General features: G+C 36.7%; 1 protein-coding gene and 1 long non-coding RNA gene across 4 annotated transcripts; one reads left to right on the top strand and one right to left on the bottom strand.

Moving 5' to 3' along the window:
• Positions 1–284: 284 nt before the first annotated feature.
• On the top strand, positions 285–5,186 carry LOC143452933 (monocyte to macrophage differentiation factor-like). The gene is made up of 5 exons (XM_076954092.1): positions 285–1,516; positions 1,857–2,055; positions 3,614–3,762; positions 3,971–4,120; positions 4,304–5,186. The coding sequence occupies exons 1-5, from the start codon at positions 1,278–1,280 to the stop codon at positions 4,470–4,472; spliced, it is 906 nt and encodes a 301-aa protein (XP_076810207.1). The 5' UTR covers positions 285–1,277; the 3' UTR covers positions 4,473–5,186.
• Positions 5,187–13,694: 8,508 nt separating this feature from the next.
• LOC143451864 (uncharacterized) lies at positions 13,695–16,513 on the bottom strand. 3 transcript variants are annotated; one of them, XR_013114914.1, is made up of 7 exons: positions 15,399–16,513; positions 15,131–15,285; positions 14,948–15,017; positions 14,759–14,863; positions 14,467–14,625; positions 14,242–14,337; positions 13,695–14,157 (listed from the first exon to the last, which is right to left on the bottom strand). It is a non-coding gene; the product is annotated as an uncharacterized LOC143451864 (long non-coding RNA). The 3 variants fall into 3 exon arrangements; XR_013114915.1 differs by having other exon boundaries at positions 14,246–14,337; positions 15,762–16,512; XR_013114913.1 differs by having other exon boundaries at positions 14,246–14,337; positions 15,399–16,504.
• Between the last annotated feature and the right edge of the window lie 2,402 nt (positions 16,514–18,915).

Here is an 18,915-nt window from a genome sequence, read left to right as displayed (position 1 = left end):
AACATTTGCACATCTAATTTGCGGAAATTATTATCATAATTGCTAATAGTAATATATTGGCGACCACCTGCGTTAGCACAATTTTTCATTCCCCACATTGAAAACGAAAAAAAATAAATTAAATTTACGGAGGTATTGAAGTATGAAAGTAGCAACACTAAATTAATCTAAAACTAATCCCCAATTCTTATTTTTCCTTACTAAATTCCCCAAAATTTTCTTACTTCCACAGGTAAGTGTTACTACTTCCTCAACTCCGTAAATTAATGTAGTCCAACGAAATGTACAGTGTACGAAAAAACATATTTTGCTGCTTATTCAAACTTAAATAAACAAGTTATAGCCTACTCAACATACAACGATGAAATTTATTTCATCACATGCAGAATTTTATTCTGCATAAAATACTTTTAAACTGCGACATTTAACCAAAAATTCAACTAGTACAATAAATTGGCTGTACACGTACGTACACAGGCTTCCAACAAAATTCAGATCCAAGCAGAGATAAGTGGTTAAAAAAGAAACTTACAGAAAAGGTAGATCCGTGAAAATTTAAAGAAACATAGAAGAGGAATTAATTTGCAAGTGTGCGAAAAAAAGGGCTCTCAACTGGTTTATTTTGTGATTTATTACAGTTTTTGCGCTTATGAGCATGGAAATTTCTTGTTAGGTTTGAAAGTCAAGTTTTTCTGAGGTAGCCTAGGTGAGTTTGATGCAATGTAACTTCAATTTTAACTATTCTACGTAAACACTTCAAGTTTGGTGTACACTTAGAAGAAAAATCATGCTTACTATGTACTTGCAAAACTATTTTATGCATTCAAAACTACGCTCGCTAGCTTTACGGAAAACAAATAGGCCCAGCGAAGTACCCCAGAAAAAGTTTTTTCAAAAGACCCCATCATTTCTTTCTGCATAATATTTCATATAAATATATATTACAACGTGAGACAGTTAGCATTGTCAAAGATAGTAAATGGTTCTGTTACCGGTAGCTATGTGCTTACCATGTTGTTACGTTTTTTATTGCAGTATGATGGTCACATGTCATGATATATATGATACCAGTAGCGTGGTAGCTATTGGACCTAAGATCAGTTGTCAGGATAAATTAGAATTTTCAAGCCTTGGCAAATTGAAATTGTAAAATTATTCCATATTGTTGTTTATTAACTGATACAGCATGGTTCTACTTGTGTGGTGCATTATCATTAGTAACTGTTATTTAACTTCAAAATGTTGGACGACATACACAATTGAGGGCAGTCGTTGAAATGCACAGAAAGATCAAGAAAGGCATCACAGAGCATTGGAAAAATTTCAGAATTTGGTGTCGTGATTCTAATCTTATGAACCAAAGGGCTGGCCCAAATGTTATGTACATTCCGACAGATTATGAGCACTGGGCTAATACTTGTTCACATGCCATCATGATATTACCCAGTATTTTGGCAAGCGAATTGCTCATATGGAAAACAGAACAGAAGTTTGCAATCATTACGCTCACAAACAGGTAAAGGATTTTCGATGTTGTTACCTTATGATAAGTTTATTTATGTTTGCTTTTTGTTGTACTCTTGTTTGCTTAATATTAAACTCATTTGATGAATGTCATGCTGTTTCGAAATATATGTACAGACTTACCATAAATGTATAAATAATATTTTTACATAAATATTATATATATTTCAATATATGTCTGTACTTGTGTTTAAATGAACGTTGGTTTGATTTTAACCACATATACATTAACTGTGCTATTTGTTTGCCAAAGATATAACCTTAAACTACAATCACCATTCTGACAGTAACTTAGATGGTTTGTTTATAATTGTAATGGTGTTTATGTTCAGCCGTGTTACTTTGCCAAATGTCTTGACATTGGATGGCTGCAACGATGAACAGTGCCCTGTTGTCCCCAGAAACTCTTCTTTTCCTACTTATGCTGCCTACGAGTTTTGCTCCAGATCGTATGGAGCTTCTTTGGTTTTGCTCTTTGTCATTTCAACATTGTTTCACTGGATATCATGGACACAAAGTCATTGGAAAAAGGTATGTTGAAGTGATGTACTGATAAATTTTAGCAAAATTCTTTTCTATGATTTTCATACTCAAATTATATATATTTGTTAAAATTCACGCATTGGCTGCTAATCATCAGCATTGCTGGGTAAAAGCGTAAAAAGACCTGGACAAATATACTTGAGATTGCCATGTAAACTTCTTTGTATTTTCTACAAGTTCACTCTGCATTTTACTGTACATGCAAATTGCCCAACCCAGGCGTCTGAAAGTGAAAAAGGTTGCTTCCCTTTGTACAAATTTATATTTTGAAGCAGCGGTAACATGTCTGGAACATTTTGTGTAATTGGTTGTTTCATCATTGTCATCCTGCACGTGTTTACCTCACAGCAGTAAAAGTGTTAAATGAGAAATAATAATTTTCCCATTTAGAGAGATTATATTTCAACTATATAATATTCAACCAACATTAGGTGTGTTTGCTTGTCAGAGAAAAGTTACCGGAATCGTAGTTGTATTGCTATGGATGAGTTTATGCTATAATCATGTATATACTGTAAATTGTAATTTTAAACTGAAAACTTACAAAGTAGAATTCATGTTAACATGACCACTTTGAGATCAGATGATTTTAGTCATAATACTCAAAGCCACTTTAACGAAACTTGAATTGACATGGTTAAAAGTTCCCAAAATAACATTTCATTGTAATTTTCAGATAAGATGCAAGTTTTGTATATATACCAAAAAGCTAAGTAACGTCTTAAGAAAAAAAACTTTAGTTGGCTTTGTTACACAGCCCACTGATGTCAACTGTCACTTGGCACAGAGAAAGCAAAGTAGGCATTGAATTATGACACCCAAAAAAAAGTAAACAGCAATGCCCAAAAGCCCCAAATACAACGACTGTTGCAATGGTTATATGCAATACATGGCTGGAAGAAACAATTTTTGAGAACAAGGAAAAAATTGAATGTAAGAATTGATTTAAAGGTTTGTCAGATTAGGCGGATATGTTTATATGGAAAAAGTTCGAACTGTTCCAAAATATTCACAAAAGATTGCCAGCCATATTATCTCCTGTCATTTTAATCAACTTTCTCTCATTAAACAACTCAACTGTATAAATATATCATATTATATTATTCATGACTTGCTTTGTGTGACCACATTCCCAAGTAATTACTGAAATTAGTTGTCATGATAGAACAGAATATAGTTACTGTGAGACTACTGTAATTTGAACCAATTTATGTTATCGAAAAATGTCTATGTGTCTGAGTTTATGATTGAAATCGGCAGAATGTTACAATAAAATTCTTTTATAGAGCGTATATTGAGCTGAAAAAAGTTGAATTCGCCTTAATTGACACTTAAAAAGAAACAAAAAAGTAGCAAACTTGAAGAAACTGTGAACACAAAAAGACGAAACAGTCATAGTTTGTTTGTTTACTGTATTGAATCCAATAACATATGAAAGCATGCACTTAGCATTTTATGACTACACTGTATACTGAGACGTAAGAAGTTGTGTTTACTTACCTTTAGCTGTTTTCTTACGCGAAATACGCTTCTTTGACTTTTTCAGAGGTCTCATGCCGGTTGTTGTGTTCGTCGTCCGTCGTTGAACAAGTTTTTCCATATCTGTGATCGAACCACTATATACTTCTTTATTGCTGGATCATACAGTCCCTGGCTAATGTTGCATGAAACACATCAGAGTATAATGTGGTTGCAGTAAGTAAGTTAATTTTACTGAATATTTTGATCTTAGTAAGTTATATTGGGAAACATTTGGCATTATTACATCACTATTAGTCTATTACCATTTGACTTTGTTTTCACAATTTCACCTGGCTGGTCACAATATAATTTAGGCTATTCATTTTGGTCACGTACATTGCTGTGGCTTTTTTAACTGCATTGCTCCTTTTTTTTAACACAGATGGGCTATATGGTTAGCTGCAGTGCTTGGTACCATGTATACATTCATTTTCCTTGAAAAATTTAAACTCTTGGAAACACTTTTCTATCTGTTTGTTGGCATTGTACCAGGAGTATTAGCATTGATGTATAACCCTTCGCACTCTACGTCGTATGTCTATGATTTTATTTTAAATTTTTGTGAAGTCAATTTAAAAACAGTTTAATTTAAAAAAATGATGAAATTAATTAGTTATTGTAAAAGTTATGAATCAGTAGGTTTTGCGTTGTTAAAGCTGTTTATGCATTTATAAATAATTACAGTAAATAAATATATATTTGCTATATGCTACAGATCAGGCTTTACTGAACTTGCTCTTGGAGGAACATTTTACATTTTTGGCGTCCTAGTGTTCAAATGTGATGGGATCATCCCTTTTGCCCACGCTATCTGGCATACTTTTGTTACGGCGGGTGCAATTTCACATTACTACGGGATTTATAAACATTTTTATAGTTCTTGAAGAGGTGCCCATTGAAAGGGTCGAATTACTTTTTGTTTGATTACATCTGTGCTTTTTTTATGCTGCCAATACAAATTCCTCTTTTTTATTGATAATATGTGTTTATTGTAGTGGTTAGACCGGCGGTATATACATAAAATCATTTTGTACACAGTTTTGTAAACGTTGTTCATCTTTTGTGGTAGCTTCTTAATTTATATTAACAGTTTAAGTTAACTTTAGCATTTAAGAATGTCTTATTTAAATGCATGTGGCTTGTACGACTAAGTTATTTACTACCAGTGTTCATTGTGCTGTTGTTTTTCGGTAGTTTCATTTATTTAAGTGTTATAAAACGGCACATTTAAAAAAAATCTTCAAAAGCTCCGTAGCATTTTTTTTCTAACACTGTTTAGAGCCATACGTTTCATGCGCAATTGCGCACCATTCATTTTTTTGAAAATATTAGTTGAAATTTGCTAATGCCAAATAACACATTTACAAAACATTCGCAAGTCTTCATGTATTTGTTTTTGTTACTTCTCTCTGCTAAGTAAAAGTTCATGACGTAATGGTCCTAATTGAAAGCGTCAGTTCTTTGTGATATTATCCAACTTTTTTCGTATTAGGCAATTATAAATACTAAGTATATTGTATTCGTTTAAGTTCTGAAGCCTCATATTACTGAAGTGACTTGTGTCGTTTGCAATAAATTCTTTTCCGTTTTTCATGATACATGTGGTTTGAACATAGATTATTATTATACATTACACCTGTAATGTAATAGGGATGGTTTGAACAGGGCAGCCAATTGCAGTAGAAGTTTTGTCAGGTGTCATCTAACTAATTTACCACGTGTTTAGAATAAACGCAATGCTTTCAGTTGAAAGAGTAATATTTCGTCATATTTTTTATTATATAGCTAGTATATTTGAGTTAGCCAAACTAATTATTCTTTTCCAGAAACGAAATTTCAAAGTCACTGCATTAACCAAGTTATACCTGTATGATGCTGGCAACCAGAGATATTGTGATTTAAAATCTAGAGAGAAACAATTTGGTTGAACAGCTTAATTACTAAAGTTGTTCAGTAATGACTGTTGTACTGTACTGTAATTTCTTTTCGATTTGACATGGAATGTTGCTCGAAACATTTCAGCTTTTTAATTAACAAAATTGTTATAGGCGTAGCTGCTTTTGTGGCGCTCATTGCAACTACGCTTGGTAGCGTATGAAATAGGCTATTAATTAAATTTATTGAAGTTGATTTAGATCGTAGGTTTACCATATATTCCAATTTATAAAAATTATATGAATAATAAGATTTAATCTATAGTTTATTAAAGTTGTAAATAAATCGCTTCAATCGTACTTTTCAAACTTTGTCAAATAGGTAAAGGAGAACAGCAAAAGAAGAGCTTTAATTTACTAAATCTTGCCGCTTCACTGAGTTTGGGTTATGTAATGCAGTTTACTGACCCATTTTTGCCTCAGCTACAGTACTTCAAAATTTTCTTCGCGTTTTAGCAGTGACGTGACGAACAAAGATTTTTGATTTTGTCATGTGATGTCATCGCGATTGCGCCCACTGTGTTTTTACCACTGTCATTCTGGCAGAATCCCAGCAGAATCATACTATCCAAGCGAACAACAGTGTTTCCGACTCCAAAATTTTCAAAAACAGAATGAAACAGCATTTTATAAGAAAGCAGACAAAGTTTAACGCTTCCAATCATCGAAGTTAAAAAAAATAAATTTTAGACACATATGTTAAAATTAAAAATGATGGTAACACAAACCAACATGAAGGAAAAAAACAACAAAGTATACACAAAAAACGAGTTTCAAGAGATATGAATGTTGTACTCCTCTGTCACAATTAAAAAACAATTTGAATACATGACGTAATAATGGAAATAAGGAAAATAGCCTTGTTGCAGATTCTTAAAGAAGATTTCCTCCTCTTCACGATGGTGACCTTGAAATCGATCCCCCCTGACCGGAAAGTTCCGAAATTCACAAAAACGCGACAGGTACTAAGAAATGCGATAGTACCCCCAAAACGTACAGAATACCGTATTTATTAAATGTTTCACGTAAATTCTGCTGAGTGTTGTCGGAAGATGTGTCACTTTTTTATTGCAGATTCTTAAAGAAGATTTCCTCCTCTTCACGATGGTGACCTTGAAATCGATCCCCCCTGACCGGAAAGTTCCGAAATTCACAAAAACGCGACAGGTACTAAGAAATGCGATAGTACCCCCAAAACGTACAGAATACCGTATTTATTAAATGTTTCACGTAAATTCTGCTGAGTGTTGTCGGAAGATGTGTCACTTTTTTATTGCAGATTCTTAAAGAAGATTTCCTCCTCTTCACGATGGTGACCTTGAAATCGATCCCCCCTGACCGGAAAGTTCCGAAATTCACAAAAACGCGACAGGTACTAAGAAATGCGATAGTACCCCCAAAACGTACAGAATACCGTATTTATTAAATGTTTCACGTAAATTCTGCTGAGTGTTGTCGGAAGATGTGTCACTTTTTTATTGCAGATTCTTAAAGAAGATTTCCTCCTCTTCACGATGGTGACCTTGAAATCGATCCCCCCTGACCGGAAAGTTCCGAAATTCACAAAAACGCGACAGGTACTAAGAAATGCGATAGTACCCCCAAAACGTACAGAATACCGTATTTATTAAATGTTTCACGTAAATTCTGCTGAGTGTTGTCGGAAGATGTGTCACTTTTTTATTGCAGATTCTTAAAGAAGATTTCCTCCTCTTCACGATGGTGACCTTGAAATCGATCCCCCCTGACCGGAAAGTTCCGAAATTCACAAAAACGCGACAGGTACTAAGAAATGCGATAGTACCCCCAAAACGTACAGAATACCGTATTTATTAAATGTTTCACGTAAATTCTGCTGAGTGTTGTCGGAAGATGTGTCACTTTTTTATTGCAGATTCTTAAAGAAGATTTCCTCCTCTTCACGATGGTGACCTTGAAATCGATCCCCCCTGACCGGAAAGTTCCGAAATTCACAAAAACGCGACAGGTACTAAGAAATGCGATAGTACCCCCAAAACGTACAGAATACCGTATTTATTAAATGTTTCACGTAAATTCTGCTGAGTGTTGTCGGAAGATGTGTCACTTTTTTATTGCAGATTCTTAAAGAAGATTTCCTCCTCTTCACGATGGTGACCTTGAAATCGATCCCCCCTGACCGGAAAGTTCCGAAATTCACAAAAACGCGACAGGTACTAAGAAATGCGATAGTACCCCCAAAACGTACAGAATACCGTATTTATTAAATGTTTCACGTAAATTCTGCTGAGTGTTGTCGGAAGATGTGTCACTTTTTTATTGCAGATTCTTAAAGAAGATTTCCTCCTCTTCACGATGGTGACCTTGAAATCGATCCCCCCTGACCGGAAAGTTCCGAAATTCACAAAAACGCGACAGGTACTAAGAAATGCGATAGTACCCCCAAAACGTACAGAATACCGTATTTATTAAATGTTTCACGTAAATTCTGCTGAGTGTTGTCGGAAGATGTGTCACTTTTTTATTGCAGATTCTTAAAGAAGATTTCCTCCTCTTCACGATGGTGACCTTGAAATCGATCCCCCCTGACCGGAAAGTTCCGAAATTCACAAAAACGCGACAGGTACTAAGAAATGCGATAGTACCCCCAAAACGTACAGAATACCGTATTTATTAAATGTTTCACGTAAATTCTGCTGAGTGTTGTCGGAAGATGTGTCACTTTTTTATTGCAGATTCTTAAAGAAGATTTCCTCCTCTTCACGATGGTGACCTTGAAATCGATCCCCCCTGACCGGAAAGTTCCGAAATTCACAAAAACGCGACAGGTACTAAGAAATGCGATAGTACCCCCAAAACGTACAGAATACCGTATTTATTAAATGTTTCACGTAAATTCTGCTGAGTGTTGTCGGAAGATGTGTCACTTTTTTATTGCAGATTCTTAAAGAAGATTTCCTCCTCTTCACGATGGTGACCTTGAAATCGATCCCCCCTGACCGGAAAGTTCCGAAATTCACAAAAACGCGACAGGTACTAAGAAATGCGATAGTACCCCCAAAACGTACAGAATACCGTATTTATTAAATGTTTCACGTAAATTCTGCTGAGTGTTGTCGGAAGATGTGTCACTTTTTTATTGCAGATTCTTAAAGAAGATTTCCTCCTCTTCACGATGGTGACCTTGAAATCGATCCCCCCTGACCGGAAAGTTCCGAAATTCACAAAAACGCGACAGGTACTAAGAAATGCGATAGTACCCCCAAAACGTACAGAATACCGTATTTATTAAATGTTTCACGTAAATTCTGCTGAGTGTTGTCGGAAGATGTGTCACTTTTTTATTGCAGATTCTTAAAGAAGATTTCCTCCTCTTCACGATGGTGACCTTGAAATCGATCCCCCCTGACCGGAAAGTTCCGAAATTCACAAAAACGCGACAGGTACTAAGAAATGCGATAGTACCCCCAAAACGTACAGAATACCGTATTTATTAAATGTTTCACGTAAATTCTGCTGAGTGTTGTCGGAAGATGTGTCACTTTTTTATTGCAGATTCTTAAAGAAGATTTCCTCCTCTTCACGATGGTGACCTTGAAATCGATCCCCCCTGACCGGAAAGTTCCGAAATTCACAAAAACGCGACAGGTACTAAGAAATGCGATAGTACCCCCAAAACGTACAGAATACCGTATTTATTAAATGTTTCACGTAAATTCTGCTGAGTGTTGTCGGAAGATGTGTCACTTTTTTATTGCAGATTCTTAAAGAAGATTTCCTCCTCTTCACGATGGTGACCTTGAAATCGATCCCCCCTGACCGGAAAGTTCCGAAATTCACAAAAACGCGACAGGTACTAAGAAATGCGATAGTACCCCCAAAACGTACAGAATACCGTATTTATTAAATGTTTCACGTAAATTCTGCTGAGTGTTGTCGGAAGATGTGTCACTTTTTTATTGCAGATTCTTAAAGAAGATTTCCTCCTCTTCACGATGGTGACCTTGAAATCGATCCCCCCTGACCGGAAAGTTCCGAAATTCACAAAAACGCGACAGGTACTAAGAAATGCGATAGTACCCCCAAAACGTACAGAATACCGTATTTATTAAATGTTTCACGTAAATTCTGCTGAGTGTTGTCGGAAGATGTGTCACTTTTTTATTGCAGATTCTTAAAGAAGATTTCCTCCTCTTCACGATGGTGACCTTGAAATCGATCCCCCCTGACCGGAAAGTTCCGAAATTCACAAAAACGCGACAGGTACTAAGAAATGCGATAGTACCCCCAAAACGTACAGAATACCGTATTTATTAAATGTTTCACGTAAATTCTGCTGAGTGTTGTCGGAAGATGTGTCACTTTTTTATTGCAGATTCTTAAAGAAGATTTCCTCCTCTTCACGATGGTGACCTTGAAATCGATCCCCCCTGACCGGAAAGTTCCGAAATTCACAAAAACGCGACAGGTACTAAGAAATGCGATAGTACCCCCAAAACGTACAGAATACCGTATTTATTAAATGTTTCACGTAAATTCTGCTGAGTGTTGTCGGAAGATGTGTCACTTTTTTATTGCAGATTCTTAAAGAAGATTTCCTCCTCTTCACGATGGTGACCTTGAAATCGATCCCCCCTGACCGGAAAGTTCCGAAATTCACAAAAACGCGACAGGTACTAAGAAATGCGATAGTACCCCCAAAACGTACAGAATACCGTATTTATTAAATGTTTCACGTAAATTCTGCTGAGTGTTGTCGGAAGATGTGTCACTTTTTTATTGCAGATTCTTAAAGAAGATTTCCTCCTCTTCACGATGGTGACCTTGAAATCGATCCCCCCTGACCGGAAAGTTCCGAAATTCACAAAAACGCGACAGGTACTAAGAAATGCGATAGTACCCCCAAAACGTACAGAATACCGTATTTATTAAATGTTTCACGTAAATTCTGCTGAGTGTTGTCGGAAGATGTGTCACTTTTTTATTGCAGATTCTTAAAGAAGATTTCCTCCTCTTCACGATGGTGACCTTGAAATCGATCCCCCCTGACCGGAAAGTTCCGAAATTCACAAAAACGCGACAGGTACTAAGAAATGCGATAGTACCCCCAAAACGTACAGAATACCGTATTTATTAAATGTTTCACGTAAATTCTGCTGAGTGTTGTCGGAAGATGTGTCACTTTTTTATTGCAGATTCTTAAAGAAGATTTCCTCCTCTTCACGATGGTGACCTTGAAATCGATCCCCCCTGACCGGAAAGTTCCGAAATTCACAAAAACGCGACAGGTACTAAGAAATGCGATAGTACCCCCAAAACGTACAGAATACCGTATTTATTAAATGTTTCACGTAAATTCTGCTGAGTGTTGTCGGAAGATGTGTCACTTTTTTATTGCAGATTCTTAAAGAAGATTTCCTCCTCTTCACGATGGTGACCTTGAAATCGATCCCCCCTGACCGGAAAGTTCCGAAATTCACAAAAACGAACGATCACTTAAATAGACACTCAAACCACAAGTAGTGACACACTTAAAATGTAAAATCTTAGTATAAACAAAAGAATATAACAATATAAAAATATATAATCTCAGTATAAAAACATGTATAAAAACACAAACACAAAAACACAAAAATTTGCTATTAATAACCACATATACGTGCGTGAGTGAAGTGAAAAGATGCGTCTATTATCATATTTTCCCTTTCAATATCTGGGTAAAAACAAGGTCTACGTTTAATGCGTTGTGGAAGGTTTGGAGAATGTAAAACATCATCGGTTACTAAACTGTTATTTTGAACTGCGTTCTGAATATTTTCCGGCACTATGTACACCCCTGGTCGCAGCTGATAATTGTAGTAGCCGTTATTTCCGGTTCCAGACTGCAGCATGCACGAAAGTGATGGCGGTTTTTGTCCTATCTGTTGAGCAAGAATTTTGCCCTTCATTCTCGCTCACGCCTTCTTTGCGATTTTCTATCAAACAGTTTGCAGGAGGAATAACTTTTTTTAACAACTTAGGGGCCTGTCGTAACGCTTCTTCATTTGAAACCTACGTTGTTCCAACCTTGATTGAACTGTTTGGTGAACCAATTTCATTCGATCTTGAAGATGAAGGATGTCTTCACACTTTGGAGTAAAAATTGGTGCCTTACTAACAAGATCTGCAGGCAACCTAAGATTATTTCCAGTGAGCAAGTAATGAGGAGAAACTCCAGTTTCCTCGTGAACACTTGAATTGTAAGTAGCATTAACCAAGAAGAGCGCGTCATCCCAAGAAGTTGGGTCAACCTCAACATAATTTTTTAAAATCGCAATTATGGTCTGATTGTTTCTTTCCACAGCACCGTTTCCCATTGCGTGATACGGGCTGGTTCTTGTTTTTTTGCAGCCCATTAACCGTGAGAGCTCTTGAAAAAAAATGCTTTCAAAATTCCGGCCCTGGTCGGAGTGAATTGTTTCTGGCACGCAATGTATCGTCACCCAACGGTGGTAAAGCAAATAAGCAGTATCTTTGGCATTTTGGAATTTCATTGGCCAACACTGCATGTATTTTGTGTAGGTGTCACCTACGACAAGAATATCACGGTTGTCGTTTCCTGTTTCGCGTAGACCGCTTAATACGTCGATTTCAACTTTCTGCATAGGTGGATTTTCCTCTGATGGAACTAATGGGGCAAGAACAATCCGCCTTGGTACTTTTCTTAAATCGCGCAAGCAACACTCTTTGCAGTATGTTTCGACATCTTTGTGGCAAAATGGCCAGAAAAAACGCTCCTTTAACCTGGCAAATGTCCTTTTAACGCCCATATGTCCACCTCCGTGAATTAAATCGTGAACAGACTTCAACACATCATTCTTCATTGTTGAGGGCACCAGCAACTGAGCATAAACTTCTTCCAGAGAATTCTCGATTTTTTTTTTGAATGATGGTCGGCGTTCCTGGCTCATCCACTGAAACAGTCTTTTCAACACTGGATCTTTTTGCTGCGCCTTAATAGTGTTTTCGGTTGACCATCCAGATGCTTCTTTTGCTTTTGGGGTTCAGGCAAGCGTCTTGGGTGCTGGCGTATAGGGAGCGAGTCTCCAGTTTCGATTGAGTGTTCGACCAGTTCTGTTTGTCCAATATCGTACGGGTGCAGCGAAAATACATCACGATAGGAAGAGATTACGGAAAACAGCTTTTGGCGTTCAACTTCTGACAGTTCCAATTTGTCCAAACATAACTCATCGTGCAGTGCCGACAACTCATCGTTAGAAAACTTGTTCTCTATGCAAGTCCTGATCCATAGTTTGAACCTGGTAGATTTCCCATGGTGGATTGCTGTGAGTTCCATGTATGTCAGAAGCACGTCGAAAGTTTCTTGCACGTTGCCTGTTACAACGTCGAGCAATGTGACCATATTCCCCAGAGTTAAAACACTGAAGTCTTCTTCTCTCTTCCCGAGGTTTTCTTGCTGTCTTCATTTCTTTTCGCAGTTGGAAAATTTCGTCCTGAAGTTTTTCGACACAGTTCTTTTTAATTGGGATACGTCCTGGTGATCTCCTGTAACCGCTGCTACTTCTGACGTCATTATACGTGGTTCATGATGCGTCCGTTCTGCGTTTTCAATAATGTTCTTTGCTGTGGCGTAAAAATCCGGTTGTGCATTTTTAAAGTTATCGCGTAAGATTTGAGAGGCTTGTTGATGATCTCTCAGTCCTCGAACAAGTAGGTTGTACAGCACACTGCTGCGCATTTCATGCTGTTCGTCGTTTGTATAAGCCATTTTTCCCAATTGAGCTATAGATTCAAGAAAGTTTCTTACAGATTCGTCAAAACCTTGAGTTCGCTGAACGGGTTGTTGCATGGCATGCTTTTGTGAAGATAGTCCTGAAACCGTGTCTTTTGCTTTTTGAATGAGTTCGTCATAACTAAGCTCGTAGAGTTCTTTACGACCATCGGTCATTGAGAATCTCATGTCTTCCGGCAAGCTTTGTAGAAATGCATGTTTCTTCACCGCATCCAATGCTTTAACGCTGTCGCAGAAGGATTCGAATTGTTTGAGAAAAGACGAAAAACTATTGCCACGCTGGTTACGAGGCGGAGAGTAAAAAAAATTCAACCTCAGTAAAACTTGATAAAATCTTCTGTGCCTCTAAGAGGTCGTGCCGTGCTCGCCAGTGTTACGTTTTGTTGTTCTCACTCTTAGAATTACAGGCACATGTTTTATTTTAAAAGCAGTTAGGTCAAGTTTTCGTTCACACAGCTCATTTCAGGAGCTCCAATACAAAACTGTCAGTGCAACTACTTGTCAGACACACATCGATAAAAAGACACATGTGCTTAATTAACCACGGAAACGCGCAATCGGCCGCAAGGGAGAAACGCAACAGATACAGGGCAAAAACAAGTGTAACAGAAACAACAGAAATCGTTTGCTGCCTTTGTATAATGAGGTAAGACACGGCTCGATGTTAATTCTCTATATCGCCGAACACTTCACATGCTTAACTTCCAAAGAATGTTCCTCATGTCCTGGGAATCCTATAATGAGCGTAAATGTTCAAGAAAGGTTCATTTCCACGTCACAACTGCTTGTGATCGGATTGAGAAGACGTGATTCAAAGTCACTGTCAGAAAAGATTGTGGTTGCCAATCGTGAGTTAATTATACCCTGTGGAGAAGGAAAAATAAGATATAAACTTCAGGCAGGGATTTGTTACCTTGAGTTTGGTGAGGAAAAACGGCACTATATTACCTACATCGTGCGTGAGGAAAGAGTAGTCCAGTGTGATGGTGGGGAAGTGGGGATAGTAGAATTTGATGGTGTTCCTTCCAAGATCGATTGCTGTAACTATATATTTTTTACGAAAAAAATCAGCCAATATTCCAAAACATCATAAAGACGTCAATAAGAAAACTGCTTTCACGAAAGAAAACAAGTCTCAGCATAATACATAAATCATTAAATGGCGAAAACTACCGAAATGTATCCTTGACATGGAGATAATCACAACAAATGAGCTGGAGGAATTTCAGCCACAGTACAACTTGCAAGGTGAGGCTGATAAACACTGGAAGGATTTGTCGACGGCCGTTCTGGACAATATTGCTCAATCACTTATTGACCTTATACAGTTTTCTGTAGAAAATGCAAAGTCAAAGATGTTTGCTTATCGCCACTATCTCTTTTTACAGTGTTCAATGACAAAATTAAAGATTTACGTGTACGACTTTACGAAGTTAAGTACACGGAGAAATATCTCAGTAGCAACCTTGCATCAAATCTCCTGGAATTTGTTCGCAGCAGACTGTGTGTACAACAAGTGAGGAAGCGATGGGTAGACAACTCTTTTATTTCCCATATCACTGTGGGCAACCTTTAAATAAAGTATTTTGAAAAGTATCAGTGTAGCTGTAACGTTTACCTTGTATGAGTGTTAGAAATAGAAGCCATAATTTACCTCACTCTACACCTCTATCACTTGGACTACAATAGTGCTTCCAAGAAGTTGAATTTCCCAATCAAAACGTCTGTTGATGAAATTAAGAGCTGTTCACAATCACATACAGTTCACAAAATGTACGATAGTATAAGTGCATACGAGCACTGGGACGTCTTTGTATATAAAGAAATTTATATGTACTTCTTCATGTAGCACAGCGATGTAACACAGCGTCAGTTCACTAGATTTTTCCATGGCATGTGTAGCCTCTGCCAGTCCCATGTTTGTGCATTCTTAGATGTTATTCTAATGATGATGTATCTGGTTGGCTCCACATTCTTTTATGTTCACTTTGTCTGTTTGTATTTAAAGTGCACAGTATCATAATTGTTGTGCCTGTTTAGTATTTATGCTTCACTATAAATACTACTTCTTAGTGTAACCATTGGTTTCGTTCAACGAGCATTACCTATTATCGAGGTATAATATGCCTATTGGGGAATGTCCTGATGAAAAAACCAAACGACCATGAAAGGGTTGCCTCAGGGGCATGGTTGGAAAATCCATCAACAGCAAATTATGATTTACACAAATAGATATATTGGTATGTTCAATTTCAGTGATAATAATTGGAGTGATAATAATTAATGTGAGAAAACTTAAATATGGTAAAAGCACAAATGAAATCACAAAACATATGAGACTTGCACAACAATAGAACATGCCTTCAATACCGACATATTGGAGCTTAACCACATTAAAATGATAAATCCTCTTCTTGTATGTTTTAAAGGGCTGAGTTGACTTTTAAAACAGTAATTGCAATACTTACCGTATTGATTAACTTTCAAACAATTTTAACTTATCTAGAGAAAAGGATGTTTACACCAAGAAGTACTTAAACAAAACTTCCCATTTCTCTGTCATAAACTCAGTATTTTGTCAACCCTAAAACATATATGCAATTTGACAAATGCTTACTATTTACACTAAATAGGCCTATATAACATGTTAAGAATTCAGAGCCAAAAAACACTTGATAAGTAGGCTATTTCAACATCTTGGGCAGGTAAATGCATTTACTGAGTACATATAATACAATTACATGCACATTTATTTTGGAAATCAGTCAAATTACTACATCTATGCTTTTACTTAGGTTTGTAGACTGTTATCCATACAGTTGCTGACTTGATTATTGAGACAGTGCAAGTGCAACCTATTGCGATTTTGTTTTTTCAACTACATGCAACCTGTTATTAAGCTATAGCTAATGGGCTATGGACTATGGTCTATGGTCTACAAAGAAGCTTCACTTCCAGACTTCTGCATTGCATCAACCTAATAAGCCTAAAATGTCAGAAGAACCTGACATTTTAGCCCATCAGCATTCACCAATTTTACCTTTTACCTAGGCCATGCAATTCATAATGCTAAATCAAAGAATTTTCTCATTAATATTAATAATAACGTTTGACTGCTGACATCGAAATACCGTAAACAAAAATACTTACATGCGATGTTAAAAACAGACAAGTCACGACTAGGCATACCACATTAAAACCATTAGGCAGTTTACCATTAGCGCTTAAGAATAATTATTTAGTCTACTGTACATAGTTTATAAAAAAATGAACGGAAACCCTGCTGTCATTTTGGAAGCTATGATTCTGCTAGGATTCTGCCAGAATGACGGTGGTGTGTTTTTTGGCCCAAGCCAGCATAAAAAGATTCAAAGCCTGGGGATAGAGTGTTTTATAAGCTAATGACCGGTAAACGAGTTTAGGCTGTTGAATTTGCGTGGAAACGTTGCCAGCCTACAGGTGCGGGTATATATCCTATAGTGGTCGACTTACACTGTAAGTCTTACAGCCTATAGAATTATCCAAGATCCGATACCTTTGCCATAACTTTGCATTCTGCTGAAACTGACTGGTCAGCCGAACAGGGTCTTCAACATTTTGGGCGAAGATCACAAAACCTAAGTCTAAAATTGGTACTGGTATAGGTCAAAGATCTATCCTATAATCCTAAGTGTCTCAATTTCAAAATCAGTTTTGGTGTAGGCACCTACACAGCAGGTGACGACAAGTTTGTTACTTCTTAATATAATTTTCCTAATAGGCTAGTCCTAGCCCACAGTCACTTGCCGGGTGCAGACATGTAGGCTAGCCTACGCCAATCCATCTTATGGTAAAAGCCTATTATATACATATTATTGTAGCACTAGGCTATAGCATGAACTTTAGCCTTATTTTTCATGATTTTATCATTGTGCTTCAACGGTTAGTCGTCGATAACACTTTATACCAGTATCAGTAGCCTAGCCTGCCTTGCATTCATGTTTTGTCCTCGGCACATGCCAGTACACTAAAATAAAGGTGAAAAGGTGCTGAATGGTGAAAGACGGACAGGGCTGCCAGGTGCGGTCTACAAGCCAGATTGGACAATTTGCTGTTTTTATGGGAGAAACCCATCTTGCAACATACTTAAATGAAAGGAATTACACTCACAAATTGTGCAGAAAAAAGCTTGGCAAGAGGGCTTATTTTGTCAAGATTTGTAGGCCTATTATAAATTTGTTACTTTCGTGAAAGAAAAATCCCTAGTTTACTAGAAAGTTTTTACGATGCAGTGGAGAAATTTCTTTGGCGCAGAATTGGAGTTTTGCTCTTTATTTTGTATTTCAAATATGTCTTTGCAGAGATGCAAATTTTGGTATTACATTTATTTGCACATTTATGCGCTACACTTAAAGCAAACTTTCCAGTAGGTTATACTGGTCGTTGAGATAACTGGGGTGCAGAAAAAAATTGCTGTTTGCAGGTGTCCAATAATGCAGTTGCTGTGCACCATGACTTGTGACGTAAGCATCTTTTGAGTTTGTGGTAGGCAAGGTGCAGTCTGTCACAATTGAAAATGGAGAAAAAGGAAGTGTCTTCATTTTTTTAGAGATTGCTCTTTTTTTGGTGGACAATACTGTTTTGGCCAAAAATCTCTGGGAAAAATCCTTGCAACACCCTGCAGTCTGGTATATAGAGAAACACAACATAGCGAAACATCACTAACCAGATGACCTACGATTTTAAGTCTTATTTAATAAAGTTTTTTCAAAACAGTGTTAATAGTTGTTTGATTTTAAAGTCATCTTGTAAACAAATTTGGGCAACATGTTGTTGATGAAATTTTATGGCTTGGTGCGGATATGAGTAGATTCTAGATTCATTTTGTCTAAGTTAATGACTTTTAGATTCGCACGAACTCGAACAGTTTTCCTATCAGCATATTCCTAATAAATAACTAACTTCTGGCTTCAATTAGCTTTCATACTCAAATATGCTTCCATATTATATGTATATACAAGTGTACAATTGTATACATACTTATGTATATACATTAGGGTTATGACTTAAAAAAAAAATTTTAAATTTTGTGTGTCCTGTAGTTACAAATGATGAACTTTTATGTCCCGATTTGAAAACTCACAAAAGTTAAGACTGTTTAAACAAAAATCTCCCGCACCAAATTTTTCCAGTTTTCAATGTAATATATATATATATATATCGACTAATTTGAATTTGCCTGACATAATTTTAATTGCGAAGGTTTTGAAATTTTTTTTTTTGGTAAATTGTGTGAGCAGTTATAAGAGATGACAACAATGCAAAGCTAAAATTAAAATAAATTATGAAAGAGGAGAATAATTTCTGTTTACACTCTGATGTAAAAAAGATTGGCAAACATGAATATCAGGTAGTATGCTAGAAAAGTCCATCAAGATAAATCAAACTGGGTGTTCTAAAATTCGAAAGTGGAACAGCTCGAGATATTTTCAGCAGCCTAGAAAACCTACTAGATGAATATGATGCATGGAAAAATTTGAAAATGATCATATGTGACACAACATCTGTTAATACTGGACGGCTGAATGGCGTTGTTGTGAAACTGCAAAATGCAAGGACCAGCAAGGATTTTGATAAACCACA

This window comes from Clavelina lepadiformis, chromosome 4, assembly GCF_947623445.1.
Source record: "Clavelina lepadiformis chromosome 4, kaClaLepa1.1, whole genome shotgun sequence".
Classification (NCBI taxonomy): Eukaryota; Metazoa; Chordata; class Ascidiacea; order Aplousobranchia; family Clavelinidae; genus Clavelina; species Clavelina lepadiformis.
Note: the sequence above shows the minus strand (reverse complement) of the source record. Positions and strands in the feature narration are given on the sequence as shown.